We start from the raw sequence: 15,598 nt of genomic DNA, 5'->3' as shown, positions 1-15,598 counted from the left end.
GTTAGCAAATTCTTAACACCAACAGAAGAGAGAACTGGGAGAAGTTTCTTCACAGCTGCCCCAAAGGGTTTAGACACCAGCCTTCTTCATTGAGTGCTGAGGTATTGTTCTAAAGCCTGGGGATACAAATAATACTTTCACAGTTGTTCTAAGGACAGACCAAAATTAGGGCTCCCGTCCTGAATGCAAGTCTGTGTCTTCATCCCTTTTTAGCAGGTATCATGACACCTGGAAAGGCTTTACTCTCTGTTTGCTGTAAAATGCAGTGCCCTGGAAGCTGAGATGCATCAATTGTACAAACAGCCTGGGGCCCTGGGCATGAGTGGTTCACTGAGCAAAGGGAGAAGATAGCAGAGTGCTCGCTCAAAGGGCCTTCAGCCTCCTGAGTACCACAGGCGTGGCTCTCTGGGCGGGGAGGGTGGTCTGCAGTGGCAGCCAATCAAAACTATTTAAATCTAATTTGAGACAAGAGAAGAAGCTTCTCTCTCCTGCAGAATCACAAAGACAACAAGCATGCTATCCAGAAAGGGGCTTGAAGCACTGGCTTGGGAAATGTCACAAGTCCTTTTCACTCATTGTACATCCCTGAGCCTGTCTTTAGAAAGGACTTTGTAGCCACATCCTATCAATCCCATGAGAAGGAAAAATTGTTACATGACCAACCACATCAGAGGGCTTAGCCTCTGCACGGGGTGTCTCCCCAGGTGTCTCCTATGACAGCAATGCAGAAGAGAAAGGCAGACTTGCCACCAAAACAAGCTATCAGTCTTTGAGGGTTCCAGATCCTACACTTTCTAAGATCATAAATCCTTCATTTATTGAGGGGACTTACTCAAAGGGAACAAAGACAACTGCTTTGATAATGTGGTGGAGCAGTGCGCAATTATCTTTTTGCTCTTTTTAAAACTGTCCATTGAGGGGTGGCTGGGTGGCTTAGCTGGTTAAGCCTCTGACTCTTGATGTCAGCTCAGGTCATGATCTCAGGATCATAAAATCGAGCCCCATGTCTGGCTCTGTGCTCAGCGGGGAGTCTGCTTGAGATTCTCTCTCTCTCTCTCCCTCTCCTTCTGCCCCTGCCCCCACTTGCAAGCAAGCGTGCTCTCTCTCTCAAATAAATAAAGATTTATTTATTTATTTATTTTCTAAATCCCTAATTCTAAAATTAAAAAATTTTCTAAAAAATGAAAATGTCCATCGTGGTTGCAGTGATATCCTTTGAGAAAGTTAAAAAATGTTAAGAGACAACAAACACATGGCAAGAAGTGAACTTTCGGAAGATGCCAAGTGAATTTGACATTGTCCATTGATTTCTGGGCTCACTAAATTCTTTAGAAGGGATTTCTAAAATTAATTCTCAGTCCTACTTCAGTTTGCCTCTCCAGCTCTCTCCCCCAAAGTCAGACCCATAAAAATTGCCAAGTCCTTAGAGAAAAAGTACCAAACCTCACCTAAACTAGATGAAGGAATTTAGGAGAGGGCAGGTTCAATAGCTTGCCCAGGGTTACTCCATGAAAGAGTAACAAAGTGGGGAGCCATACCTGGGAAAATCTGAATGCAGACCCAGAGTTCCTCACAATTATGCTATCTTGTCTCCTGACTGCTTTTGGTCTGCTACTCTCCCCATCCAACTGTCCCTGTGGGTCCATTTTCCTTAGCTCAGGAAAGAACTGTAAGCCCTTCTCTCTTCACCATAGAAAGCCACTTTCTAAGAACTACATGTAGTCTATCAGAAGTGAGTGGAGTATTTCTAAATTTCTAAATATTCAGAGACTGCTCTTCTGTGGGATGCTCTTGTCTGGCAAATGTGAGGGCAGGACCCTGGTGTAGGATAGACAGATTTCTTATACATACCGTCTGCACCATCCTGGTGAGCCCTGGCCTTTGTCACCAATCCTTAAGACCTAGCTCGGCACTTGGTCCTTAGTAGATGCATAACAAGCATCTTCTTTGAATAAGTGCCATGAGAGGACCCCCAGCAAATTTAAGAGGAACTTTGCTTGTTTAAATTTTATGGCCTTTAACGAAGCCCAGTGAGAGGATTTAATTATAATTATTGCCATGCAGTTAGTTCTTAAGTGGACTGTTAGGACTAGGAGGGCAAGGGTTATAATTAAGGTTTGGGTATACCCTGGCCTTTGAACAAGCCCTAATAGTATGCACCCCATCAGACTCTGCTTTGGTGCTAAAACCTGCCTGCAAGGCAGCAGGCTGCTAGGCTCAGGAAAGCATGAGGTAGAAAATGGAAGGGGGAGTGGTGGGGCCAGGGTCACTGTGCCCAACCAAAGGACCCAGCTTAAAGAAGAGGATTTTTGTCTTTGTGGTTTGAGGCATGGGTTGCATTTTCATCTTTGTCCCAAGAAGCCAATGCAGAGCATAGCTAAGGAGAGATGCTAGACCTTACCGTTTTCTGGAATCCTTTGGGTGCATGAGATTAGCCCAATCCAGTGTCAGGAAAGAGACTCCTGAATTCCTGTCCCAAACACATGGTCAGTCTCCCATCACTGAGTCTTCCTCAAAGGGAATCTGGACTATTGTGGGGGCCCTTGTGTCCTAGAAAATGAATATTTCCTTCTTAAATGCATCCCAGTGAGATAGGCCTGTCACCATCCTCTTCTCATAAATCTGTCCTGTATGTCTCCCATCTCATCATAGTTACAATGGTGAGGATTTACTGGGTACTTCGTATCAGCCAGACATTGTGCGAAGTACTTTGCATGCATGTTCTGATTGAATTCTCACAAGAATTCTAGGAGGTCGCTATGACTATCTACTACCCCCTTTTAGAGATGAGGAAACTATGACTCAGAATATTTAAATCTAAGCTTCACACAGCCAATAGGTCATAGTGCCAGAATTCAAACTCACTTCAGACAGCCCACAAGTTCATCCTCTTAGCCATGGCTGCATAGAGTCTCATGGAGTTACAGAAATCCACACAGTCAGTGACTGTTATATAGGGCTGTTCTTGACTAAAGGAGTGGGACTCTGGAGACTCTAAGGACTTGAACTGACATTATGGGGATCCATGTTGCCTGAATTTCCAAGCGTCTATGCAGATATTCCAAGCATCATCTTTTCTCCCAACAGAAGCCATCAGGAAAATAAATTAACCAGGAATGTATCTTCAGCAAACAGGATTAATGAAAAACATTTTACATCTGGTAAACAGCTGTTGGCAACCCTTTAGAATAGTATTACAACATTAAAGAAATTTAAAATCTTCCCACTGGTGGCCCAGTTGGTTAAGCATCTGACTCTTGGTTTCAGCTCAGGTCATTATCTCAGGGTCCTGGGATCCAGCCCCACATTGGGCTCCAAGCTCAGCATAGAGTCTGCTTGAGATTCTCTCTCTCTCTCCCTCTGTCCCTCCATCCTTGCATGTTCTCTCTCTCTCTCTCTCTCTCTCTCTCTCTCTCTCATAAATAAATAAATAAATCTTTTTTTTTTTTTTTAACTCTTCCCACAAAGAAAACCCAGATCCTGACAGGTTTACAGGTGAATTCTTTCACCCTTTGTAAGCTCTTCTAAAGAAAGAAAGAAAAGAAGACATCCCCCAACTCATTTCATGAGCTAATATATCCTTAATATCAAAACCAGAAAACAATGTAAGAAAGGAAAATCTGAACTCTACCTCACTCTTAAACATAGATGCAAAACCCTCAAGTGTGTATTAGCAAACTGAACCCAGGAACATACAAAAATAGGATACATCATGATTAATGTAGGTTTTTCTTAAGATTGAAAGGTTGACTTAACCTTCCAAAATTAATTGATGTAATTTATCACATTAACAGATTAAAGGAGAAAAACCATGTGACCTTCTTTATACCTATAGAAAAAAAAAAGTTTGAAAAAATTCTATATCCATTCCTTATACATATATTTTTAAAATCTTAGCAAACTAGGAATAAATGGGAACTTCCTTAACTTGATAAATGTAATTTATAAAAACCTACAGCAAACATCATACCTAATGGTTCACTGTTAAAGGCATTCCCCTTAAGCTTAGAAAAAGAACAGAATGAATGCCCAATATGCTCTGCTCAACACTGTCCCTCCCAGAGTACCTGGCCAGTATAGTAAGGCAAGAAAAAGAAGTAAAAGGTTAAGTATTTGAAAGGAAGAAATGTAGCTGTCATTATTTGTGGACAATATTGTCTATATAGAAAACTCAGAAGAATCTGAAAAAAATGTATTAGGAATAAATATGACTTTAGCAACAGTCCTGGTTACAAATCAATACAAAAAAGTTAATTACATTTCTGTACTCTAAAAAGAAAACAAATAGAAAATATTTTCTTAAAAAGATATCACTTACATGGGCGCTTGGGTGGCTCAGTCGGTTAAGCGTCCGACTATTGATCTACTCAGGTCATGATCTGAGGGTGGTGGGATTGAGCCCTTTGTCGGGCTCCCTGCTCAGCGAGGAGTCTACTTGTCCCTCCCTCCCTGCTCTTCCCTCTCTCTTTCTCTCTCTCTCAAATAAATAGAATCTTAAAAAAAAAAAGATACCATTTATAACAGCAACTAAATTGTTTAAATCTCTAGGAATAAATCCAACAAAAGAGATGCAAGCCCTTTTTGGAAACAATTTATAATATTTTATTGAAAGACATTAGACCTAAAATAAATGAAGAATTTTGCCATACTTTTGAATAGGAAGATTCAATAATCTTAAAGATGATTCCCCTTAGATTTATCTATAAATTCAAATCCCAGTAGGTTGTTTGGAACTCAAAAGGTGATTCTAAAATTCTAATGGAAGAAAAGATAATAGCCAAGATAGTTCTAAAGAAGAAGATGGAATCTGGTTGGGGTGAGGACCTACCCTATCAGATACCAAATTTTATTTCAAAGCTGCAGTAATTAAGATAGCATGGATTTAACATAGGCATCCTATTAAACCAATGGAACATACTGGAGAGCCCAGAAAAAGACATAGCATGGAGACTTGATTTATGGCAGAGCAGGCTTTGCAGATCAGAAGGGAAGGATGAACTATGGCATTTGGCTAATTGGGTATCCTTGTGGAAAAAGATGAAATTGGATTCCTCCCTTGTCAAAAATCAATTCCAGGTGGATTAAAGACTTAAATGTGAAAAGGAAAACTATAAAACTTTTAGAAGACTATAGAGAAGTACATCTTTATGACCTTGGGATAAAAAAAATCATATTCAAGATTTTTTAAAAGTATAAACCACAAGGGAATATATTGTAAATTTGACTGTATTAAAAATAAGAACTTCAGTTTATCAAAAGACACCGCAGAGTAAAAATACAAGTTACAAAGAATTCATCTCCAAAATATTAGAACTCCATAACTTAAGAAAATAATAAATAACCTGAGGAGAAAAAATAGACAAAGGACATGAACAGGCATTTCATACAAGACACAAGAATGGCCCATACACGTTTGAAAAGAAACTCAAGCTCATTAGTACTCAGAGAAATTAATTTGAAACCACAACGAGATATCATTTCACACCCACCATAGACAGGTATTAAAAAGCAGGGCATTACCACATGCTGGCGAGATTATGGGATAACAGGAACTGCCATTTGCTGCTGGTGGAAGTGTAAATTGTTACAGCCACACTGGGAAACAATTTGTTATTACCTAATAAAACTGAGCAGGCTCATACCCTATGGCCCATCAATTCTACTTGTGGGTATGTATCGTGGAGAAGCTCTTGCAGGGGGACGGGGGCGCACAGGGGACATATACAAGAATGTTCATAGCAACATCGTTCATAACAGCCCCAAATTGAAAATCACCCAAATGACACATAAATGATAGGATGGTTAAATGGTGGTATATGCATGCAGTGAAATACACACTGGCAGTAAAAATCCACCACAAAAACGTAGTATTGAGCCAAAGGTGCAACTCAGAGAAGAATATGCTCAACGTGAATCCCATTCATACCGTGTTCAAAAACAGGCAAATTTAAACAACATGTTGTTTAGGGATGTATGCCACAGTGGTAAAATTACATAGAAAAGCACTGGAATGATGAACACCAATTTCAGCACTGTAGTTATAGGAAGGCGGGCAGGGATCTGATTATGGAGGAATATGCAGGAGGCCTGTCAATACTATTTTTATTGTTTCTTACATTGGATGGTATGTATACAGGTGTTAGTTTTATTATTCTTCTTTCAGTGATACATAAAATTATATACACTTACTGTATGCATAATATATTTATCATTTAAAATTTCCATAACAAAGGAAAATAGCAGAGCAGAGATGGGGGCTGGGGGGTCTGCAAAGGTCAGGGGAGGCAGAAAGTGAGTGTGACCTGCTCAGGGAGCTGAGAAAAGACCCAAGGCTAAAGGAAGTGAAGAAGTGAGGGGGAGCGGGGAGCGTAGGAAGGTGAAGCAGAAGCCAGATCACAGGGAATATTCGAGGCTTTGATGACTACCTAGGAGACATAAACTTAGTAGTCTTCACAGATACTTTGCTGACGTATCTGTGTACTTTAGAAGATTTTTTTTTTTTTTTTGAGGTAGACCTAAAGGGACCTGCTGCCAACTCATAAATGAGTTCTCTTTCTCAGACAGCGTTTTTACTCACAGGACAAATACACAGCACTGGGTGCCCACGTCTTGCTCATCAGGCTGAGCTGGCTCTGACAGAGACTGAGATGGAAAGAAAAGAGAGCAGGCTGGCAGAAGGAGCCCTGACTCTCTTGGGACCTTGGTTCTGCCAGAGAAGGAAGAAGAAAAACAAAAAATAACACTATTCTACCAGCCTTCAGATCTGTTCCACATTACATGGGGCACTGGACAGGGATGGTAGTCATCATGAATGTAACATATTCATGAGCACAGAAACAGAACGTTGAATTTGGCAGGATGGTTTTTATCTAGGGTGCACAAACCTGCCTCGTATATAGGACCCCTTTAGCCATATCGAAATATAGAAATGAAGTGTTGGGGCGCCTGGGTGGCGCAGTTGGTGAAGCGTCCGACTCTTGATTTTGGCTCAGGTCATGATCTCAGGGTCATGAGATTGAGCCCCACATTGGGCTCCATGCTCAGTACAGAGTCTGCTTGAGATTTTCTCTCCCTCCCGCTCATGGTCTGTCTCTGTCTCTCTATCTCTAAAATAAATAAATCTTAAAAAAAAAAAAAAGGAAATAGTGTTAACCTTGGTGTCCTACAGAAAGGGCTCTGGGGTTCTCACTTCCAGTGTCAACCTGACCACCCATTTGCCGGCCATCTCCACAAAATCATGTAAACTTCTTACCTGCGTTTCATCATTGGTAAAAATGGGGAGAATGACCATGAATATGGTATAGAAGTTAGCACTGGAATTACAGGGTACAATCACAAACCCTCTTGGAGCTCAAGGCAAGCCTCTCCTGGCAGCACCCCGAGCACCTTGAACTTCCCCCACCTCAGCACACCTCATGCTCGTATAATTATGGATTTAACTGCCTTGTTCGCTGCATTAACCCCAGTGCTAGGACCAGATAAGGTCCACACACTGCAATTGCGAATGCGGCTCTTAAGACTCTTTTAATCTGTACAAGGGAATGAGTTTTTAGCTTTATAAAGTTGGATAGTCGACTCCAAATTATCCGTAGTGGTGGGTACAGACACTATCACCTAATACCTGATTTCTGTCTCTAAATGCAGCCCTTCTCCTAACCCTGAGTGAACACTGTAGGTTCGAGGCCCTTGTTAGCTCCTGGGTGTGCGGGGATGCAGAAGCACAATGGGCTCCAGAGTAGTTCACGCTCCTTGAGGAAGACAGTCGCCCCGTGCCCACTAAGTTACCAAAAGCCATGAGCCCTGCGGGAAATAGCTGAGCGCCACGGTATGGGTGGGGGGCAGACAGCAAACTGAGCTTTTGGAGAGTTGGGGACATTCTCCTCCGGAGGAATAGGGTTGCTTCTTCCCATCCCCCACCACACGCCTGGGTCCTGCTTTCAGTTCAGACCGTGCAGGGCTGTTGCATAAAAGAACATAGATGCTCCACCCACCCCATCCCCACCCCGTGCAGCAGCTAATCTCTTTCCAGATGGAAATAAGTAGCATTTATTGAGCTCTGACAGTGTGCTCAATAACTTACATGGATTACTTTCGTTAATCCTCATAACAGCTCTGAGACAACTACCATTACTGCCCCCATTTTACAGATGAGGACATGGAGGACCCACAGAATTGAGTCACTTGCCCCAATCACAAACCCTGGCAAGTGCTAGACCCACATGCCTGAATACTAAGCTAGACCTCCCCTCCAGACTCCCGAGTTGGAGCCACATCCTGCACACCGTGTGTGGCCGCTGGGGAAGGCACTGGGGCCCGCAGAATGTTGCAGCAACTCTGTGCCAGACTCTGTGCCTGCTTCCTCAGCCTCGTTTAACACCTCAAGACCAGGAAACACCCAGAAGCCACGCAGCTGTGGATTCTTCTGCTACTGATAAAGCTTCTTTTAAATGAGTCATTTCCTTCCAAAAAGAGGAAAAAATGTTTTTAGACTGTAGCAGAAATATCCACCCCGCCCTCAAATATGCACCCTCTGTCTGACCCCGCTCAAGCCCCCAGACGCTATGCCAGGAAGCACCAGTTGCTGGAAGACCTCCCATCTGGCCGCATGTCCCTTGTGGCATAGGGACCTGAGGTCACAACTGATCCCATCAGAGGCCCGTTCACTCAGTCTTGTGACAGGAACACACTTGCCTCCTCAGAAGCTGGCCATCAACCTAGTTGTCCCGATTTACCGGGTGGGGCATTCATTTCTGTCTTGTTCTGTCTGTCCTCCTTCCTGGCCAGTTTCTCTCTCCTCTGTCTTTATCTTGCTCTCTTTTCCTATCACTTCATTTGTTCGTGTTTGTTCATTCATTCATTCATTTGTTCATTCATTCGTTCCTTTTCTTTGGGCCTTATTTATTGAGATTGTGTCCGATCGATAGGTTTCCGTTCTTGATTTCTCTCCTATTCAGGTGGCCCTCTGCCATAAGGATCACTTGCTAGCTGCCCATCAATAAGCTGAACCATCCCTATCCCCTCCTCTGACCAGCCCCAGGGCTTGGGTTGGGTCAAGCTCAGGCTACTTGGATTTTCCTGCCAACTAGATAATATATTCATATCTTTTTAAAGATTTTTATTTATTTATTTGAGAGAGAGAGAGAGAAAATGGGCAGGGAGGAGGGGCAGAGAGAGAGAGAGAGAGAGAGAGAGAGAGAAGCAGACTCCCTGCTGAGCAGGGAGCCCGAAGCAGGGCTCCATCCCAGGAGCCTGAAATCATGACCTGAGCTGAAGGCAGACGCTTAACCGACTGAGCCACCCAGGTGCCCCTATATTCGTATTTTTTATCAGTTTTATTGAGCTGTAGTCACATACATTTAAGTTCAACCATTTTAAGGATACAGTTCAATGACTTCTGGCAGAAGTATAAAGGCATGTGATGACTACCAAAATCAAGATACAGAACAGTTCCATCACCCCAGAAAGTTTTCTTGTGCCCCTTTGCAGTCAGTCCTCTCCCCTCACCCCTGACCATTGGCAATGCTCCGTTTTCTGTTACTATAGTTTGGGCATTTTTAAGAATGTCATATAAATGGCATCACAGAATATGTAGTCTTATGGGGCACCTGGGTGGCTCAGTCGTTAGGCGTCTGCCTTCGGCTCAGGTCATGATCCCAGGGTCCTGGGATCGAGCCCCGCATCGGGCTCCCTGCTCCGCGGGAAGCCTGCTTCTCCCTCTCCCACTCCCCCTGCTTGTGTTCCCTCTCTCTCTGTGTCTCTCTCTGTCAAATAAATAAATAAAATCTTTAAAAAAAAAAAAGAATATGTAGTCTTATGTGTCCTGCTGCTTAAGATGATGTTAAGATTTATCCACACCATTGCATGTATTGCCAAGGAGTATTCCACTGTGGTTGTAACACAGTTTGTTCATTCATTCACCAGTTGATTGGCATTTGGTTTATTTCCAGTTTGGGGCTAAAATGAATAAAGCCACTGAGAACATTCATGTACGAGTCCTTGTATGGACATATGTTTTCATTTTACTTTGATAACTACTTATGAGTAGGATTGCTGAGTAGTGTGGTACGTGTATATTTAACTTTATAACAAATGGCCAACTTGTTTTCCAATGTGGTGGCACCATTTTACATTTGACCAGCAGTATGAGTTACAGTTGCTCCACATTCTCACCAACACTTGATATGGTCAGTCTTTTTAATTCTAGCCATTCTCATAGGTGTGTAGTGGTATCTCATGGTAGTTTTACCTCACATTTTCCTCATAATTGGCTGATGTTGAGCATATTTTCAAGTGCTTCTTGGCCACTTGATAGAACTTCTTTTGTGGCATCTTTACCCATTTTTGATTGGGTTGTTTGCCATCTTCTATATGGGTTGTAAGAGTTATTCTGATATTTTTTCATCTGCCTTTTCTTCTTCCTTCCTTCCTCTATCCCTCTGGCTCTACTTCTTTCTCCCACTAGGTCCCCGTCCCAGTTCCTGAGAAACACACCCCTGCCCCCAGAGTTGTCCATGATCTCCCCTTCTCTCCCTCCTCCTTTGCCTCTTTCCCCCTTGTCCACACATGTTCTCCCTTCTCCTCCAGGACACCTCAAAACCTGAGAATCTGGCCTCACTTCCCATTCCATATCAGAAAGCACTCCATCACAAGCCTGCTGATCTTAGTCCTGCCTAGGTTTAGTGTTCCAAAAAGGGGGAAGGACCCCCCTCTCCAGATGAACACCTAGAGAAATAAAAAGCCTGGTGTCATGGAGGGATGGCTTTGCATTCTGGCATGTTCCTCCTCCCTAAATGATTAATAGTGTTTACATATAGAAGGGCTTTTTACTCAAACACAACACTGGAAAGTCATGGGTATTAAGTGAAGTGCATCCTGCTTAATCAGTGGTCCAACCGTCTCCAAGAACATAAGATTAATTGTTCACATAACAAGGCTCTCCCCTTGGCACATCTCCCAAGCCCAGCAGGGATTTATCTTGCCCAGTCACAGGGAAGGAGCAGCCTAGCCCAAAGCTGGCAACTTGTCTTCTTTGTTTAAGAGAACTGGTGTGACAATATTTGATTGCAAAGCTCAGAGCACTTTATGCAGTGTTAGTGCTAGATAGGTGACTAATGGAATGTTTTTTTTTTTTTTTTAAGAGCTTACTTAGATATACTTCACCTGCCAGACAGTTCACCCATTTTAAAGTGTGCAATTTAGTGGTTTTTAACATATTCATGGATATGTACAACCATTACCACAACTTTACAACACTTCATCACCTCCAAAAGAAACCCTGTACTCTTTAACTACCACTCCCATAACCCTTCTTATCCCCAACCCCTAATCTACTTTCTATCTCTACAGATTTGTCTATTCTGAACATTTTAATAAATGGAATTATATAATATGGTCTTTGGATCTGGCTTCTTTCATTTAGCATAATGTTTTCAAGGTTTATCCATGTTCTAACATGTATCAATACTTCATTCCTTTTATGGCTGAATAGTATTCCATTGTACAGATCCACCACATCTTGTTTATCCATTCATCAGTTGATGGACATTTGGGTTATTTCCACCTTTTGGCTATTATGAGCAATGCTGCTAAAAACATTCATGTATAAGTTTTTATGTAGACATATAATTTCATGTCTCCTGGGTATGTACTAGGAGTGGACTTACTGGGTCTAATGCTAATTCTGCTTAATCATTTGAGGAACCACCAGACTATTTTCCAAAGGAGTGACACCATATTACATTCCTTCCCACCAGCAACTGTATGAGAGTTTCAGTTTCTCTATGTTCTCCCCAACCCTTGTTATTATCTGACTGGAATGGTTCTCTGATCCTGTAACTATATCCTCGAACTGTAAAACATACATACACAGCATACACATCTTCAGACAATTGTCAGCAAAGAACACACACAAAACTACCAAGTCATGCCTACCGGCACATACCTCTAGAGCTCACCCACATACACATAGAATCCCACACAGACATTTACAATCACAGGCTCTTGTACAGACAGTCACACACGGTACACACGCATATCAACCCACAGACTCACATGTGTGAACGTAATCAGACATAAAACAGACCAATGCTGTTGCACAAGCGCGTACAATTGTGATGGGCTGTGCACAAACACAGAACCAGAGACACATGCACTCAATAACGCATTCCCTCTTGCCCAAACACACATACACAAACAAGAGTTGTACCCGAAAAGCATAGTCCTAAAAAGGCACACATACACAGTTACCCTCACTCATGGGGGGATAACTGAAGATAGATTGAATGTATTTACTCTGGGTGACATGGAGATGGTTGAGATTACATCAGTCCTTGGTCTGCTGGGTAGGAAGAACTTTTCATTCATTTATTTGTTCTTTAAGCTACAAGTACATACTGAACACATAGAAAAGACAAGGATGAACCAGAGAGAGTCCCTGCCCGCATGGAACTTACAGCCTAGTGGCGGGGGCAGTCACCTCTGTGAGAGGTGCCAAGAAGGAAGTGAGCAAGGTCATAGGTCACACAGGCAGGGTGCCAGGAGAGTAGTTTCTGGGTGTGTCTAGCACTGTTGCTCCCTCTTTCATCCTAAGTGAACACTATTCAGATTCACCTTTCATAAATCACTGGATAAACTGGTGTGTCTGTGTGTGTGTTAATACTAGCACTAGTAAGAGTGTGGGCTCAGGACCTAGATTACCCTGGTTTAAAATTTGATTTCTTACTAATTAAATGATCCTTCCCTCAGTTTCTCTTCCAAAATTAGGGATGATAATAGCACCTTTAGTAAGGATTAAATTAGCTGATACTTGTAAAGCACTTAGAAGTGCCTGGCCAGTGTTATGTTCTCATTAGCAGCCATCATATCATTTTCTGAGAGTACGTTTCCATAGAGCGGGTGAGTGTACTGGGAGGGGGGTGGGGAGAAGCCAGGGGGACAAAGATCAAGGAGCCTGGCAGTGCCCTGTTGACTGGAAACTGGATGAGTCTTCATCTTCTGCCATATCTGAGCAGTCTTTTGGAATGCAGTCCTGGCATGCCACCCCAGCAGGCCATAAACCAGTATAGCCCCACCCACTCTGCCCACAGCCCCAAACCACAGCAAAGATGCACGATGGGCGGCACTGGGCATGGCTCTTGGTTTTCAGCTGTGTCAGGCCTTTCGGCAGCAGCTCTGCTGTGGGCCTGGCTTATGGCACTCACTGGTTCTGCTTGGCTGTCTTTTCTGTCTATGTAGGTCAGCACTTACCACCCTGTACCTGCCTCCCCAGGACATTCCACAGCCATCGTCAGTCTGCCCAGCTCCCAGAAACACCTCTCAGCGAACATGTGAGTAACAAGCTCAGCCCTCCATGTCCAGGTCCTGGCCAGAGGGGTCCTCATGGCCATCCCTCTGCCGCCAAGCATCACCACTCCCAAACCATCCCATCCAGAGAGACAAGAGCTCCCCTTCCTTTGTATCCTTCAATGGAAATAATGCTGAAAAACACAAATTGGTAAACCACATCAACCTAACTCATTATTCTACAACAGTAGAAAGAAACTGGAAGAGTATACACGAAAACACTGCTGGGAGGTTGGATATTGAGCAATTTCTACTGACTTCCTTCAGATTCAAAATGTTGTGTCATAAATAGATACTGCTTTAGGATCAGCGGAAAATAAATATAGCATTTTAGAGGGGGAAAACCTTGTGGATGAGAACACGCCCCCAGCTCCTTTGATAAAACCTCCCAGTGTCTCATAGTCCTTGGAGTCTAGAAGGACTTCTTGATGTCCATCCTGAGGCCATACACTGGTAACCTGAATCTGGCAAGCCAACGTGAGTTCTTTTTAATGCTTTTACTCAGGCAGATATTCTCACTTTCACAGCCTCGCTAGTGTCTCCCCCCCTCCCCCACGACGCCTACCTCGATGTTATTTATCTGCCTGACTCCTGTGCGGACTGGAGAGTGAAAGTCACTGCTCTCCCCCAGGGACATCTTGCGATGTTACAAGCCCATTCCCCTCCAGCCCACCACGCAGCCAGGATCCACTGTGTGCTCACAGACTAAAGTCAACTCCTGCCTCCCGATTCGCACGTCCCTGCCTACATTAAGCCACTCCTGGGGGTCAAACATGTCCTCACTGTCAGGAGAGGGAGTGGATCAGAGAGGCTTGTGACCTCTCCTTTCCCTTAACTTGCTGGCTGCAACCATTTTCTCGGGTGATACTCTGAGCAGTATGAAAAAGCACCCTGAGCAGTAGCCATCACTTCTAGGTTCGAGACCAGGCTCTGCCACTAATCCCTGGTCACCAGCTCCTGTCTCTGTCCTCGGCTGCTCTCCCCACTGTCAAAATGCCAGGGTGGCCTAGCTTAGCAACTCCCAGCTGTGTGGCACTCTATGGAGGATGCAGGAGTCGGGGAGGGCAGGGGTGTGGGCCCTCCGCAGCTGCTTCACTGCCATGCTCCGTCACCACTGCCTGCCTTCCGTCCTGAAGAAGTTTGTTATCACTGACCCAGGGGACAGGGGTCCCTGAGGTTCTGCTTCCCTTCGCCCTCTGCTGGTTCCATGGCCCTCTGCCAGGCATGCTCACCTTCTTCACCAGTTCCCTTGTCTCCCCAGGTTTGTAGCCCTGCACTCCTACTCAGCCCACGGACCAGACGAGCTGGACCTGCAGAAGGGAGAAGGCATCAGGGTCCTGGGCAAGTACCCGGACGGCTGGCTCAGGGGCGTCTCCTTGGTCACTGGGCGGGTCGGCATCTTCCCCAACAACTATGTCATCCCCATTTTCAGGTGCGTCCCCTCCGTTCTCAGGCAGCAGAGGTTGGGTCACCAAGGCCGGGGGCCATCTGTGGGTTGCATCGCTGAAGGACTCAGTGCTCGTTCACAGCGTGGGCCAAGAAGTAGCCCTAGTAACCCCCTAACACTTTATTTTTTTTTAATAGTAACAAATTATCTTTTTTATAGCTCTTCACATTTTACAAGCACTTTCTCATCTTTTACCTCATTGCCTGGGCCCAAGAGTCCTTCCCGTAAGGTAGATAGTATTTTCCAGATGAGGAAAGTGATGTACAGAGTTAAGCAACCTGCTCAAGAATGGGGTTTCAGGTTTTCACTGTATAAACCCCCCAAATCCCATTCACATCCCGCCCCCTGACACTCCCATCTAGTCGAATAATGGGAACCTGCGATGATCAGAAGACCCTCAGAGCATCTTGGGAAACTTCCTAGGACACTAAGCCAGTAGGCAAGTTTCCGTGACTCAGACCACCACCTGTCCATCCACACCCCAGGCCGCAGGCAGGTTACCCTGGAGGTCCGTGTCCCTCACAGCCTTCCCAGCCTTTTCCATTCTCTGGCACACCTGACACTTCCACTCTGTCTGGCTGCTCGGACCATGACCACGGAGGCACAGGGGTCCCAGCACCGCCCGTGGCTCCTCCTATCCCCACCCCACGCCAGCCCAGGTGCAGCGTGTCACAAGGCAGTGGGGCCATCCCCACACACCAAATGCTGCCTTTATGACATACCTCTGAGGAAAGTGATAACCCACTGCACTCTCTGGGGGTCAGACCTGGAGTCCTATGTCCAGTTTGGGGGACCTTCATGTAGGTGGGG

The 15,598-nt window shown here is 44.4% G+C and overlaps 1 protein-coding gene across 7 annotated transcripts in view; it reads left to right on the top strand.

Moving 5' to 3' along the window:
• SH3RF2 (SH3 domain containing ring finger 2) overlaps positions 1-15,598 on the top strand; it is a 127,332-nt gene that overhangs the window by 82,107 nt on the left and 29,627 nt on the right. For all 7 annotated transcript variants that reach the window (XM_078067343.1, XM_078067344.1, XM_078067347.1 and 4 more), the window contains 2 exons: positions 13,234-13,325; positions 14,603-14,773. In XM_078067343.1, the coding sequence (XP_077923469.1) occupies positions 13,234-13,325; positions 14,603-14,773 (263 nt within the window). The remainder of the gene's footprint in view (positions 1-13,233; positions 13,326-14,602; positions 14,774-15,598) is intronic.

Source organism: Halichoerus grypus, chromosome 2 (assembly GCF_964656455.1).
Source record: "Halichoerus grypus chromosome 2, mHalGry1.hap1.1, whole genome shotgun sequence".
NCBI lineage: Eukaryota > Metazoa > Chordata > Mammalia > Carnivora > Phocidae > Halichoerus > Halichoerus grypus.
This window is presented reverse-complemented; position numbering and strand designations above follow the sequence as displayed.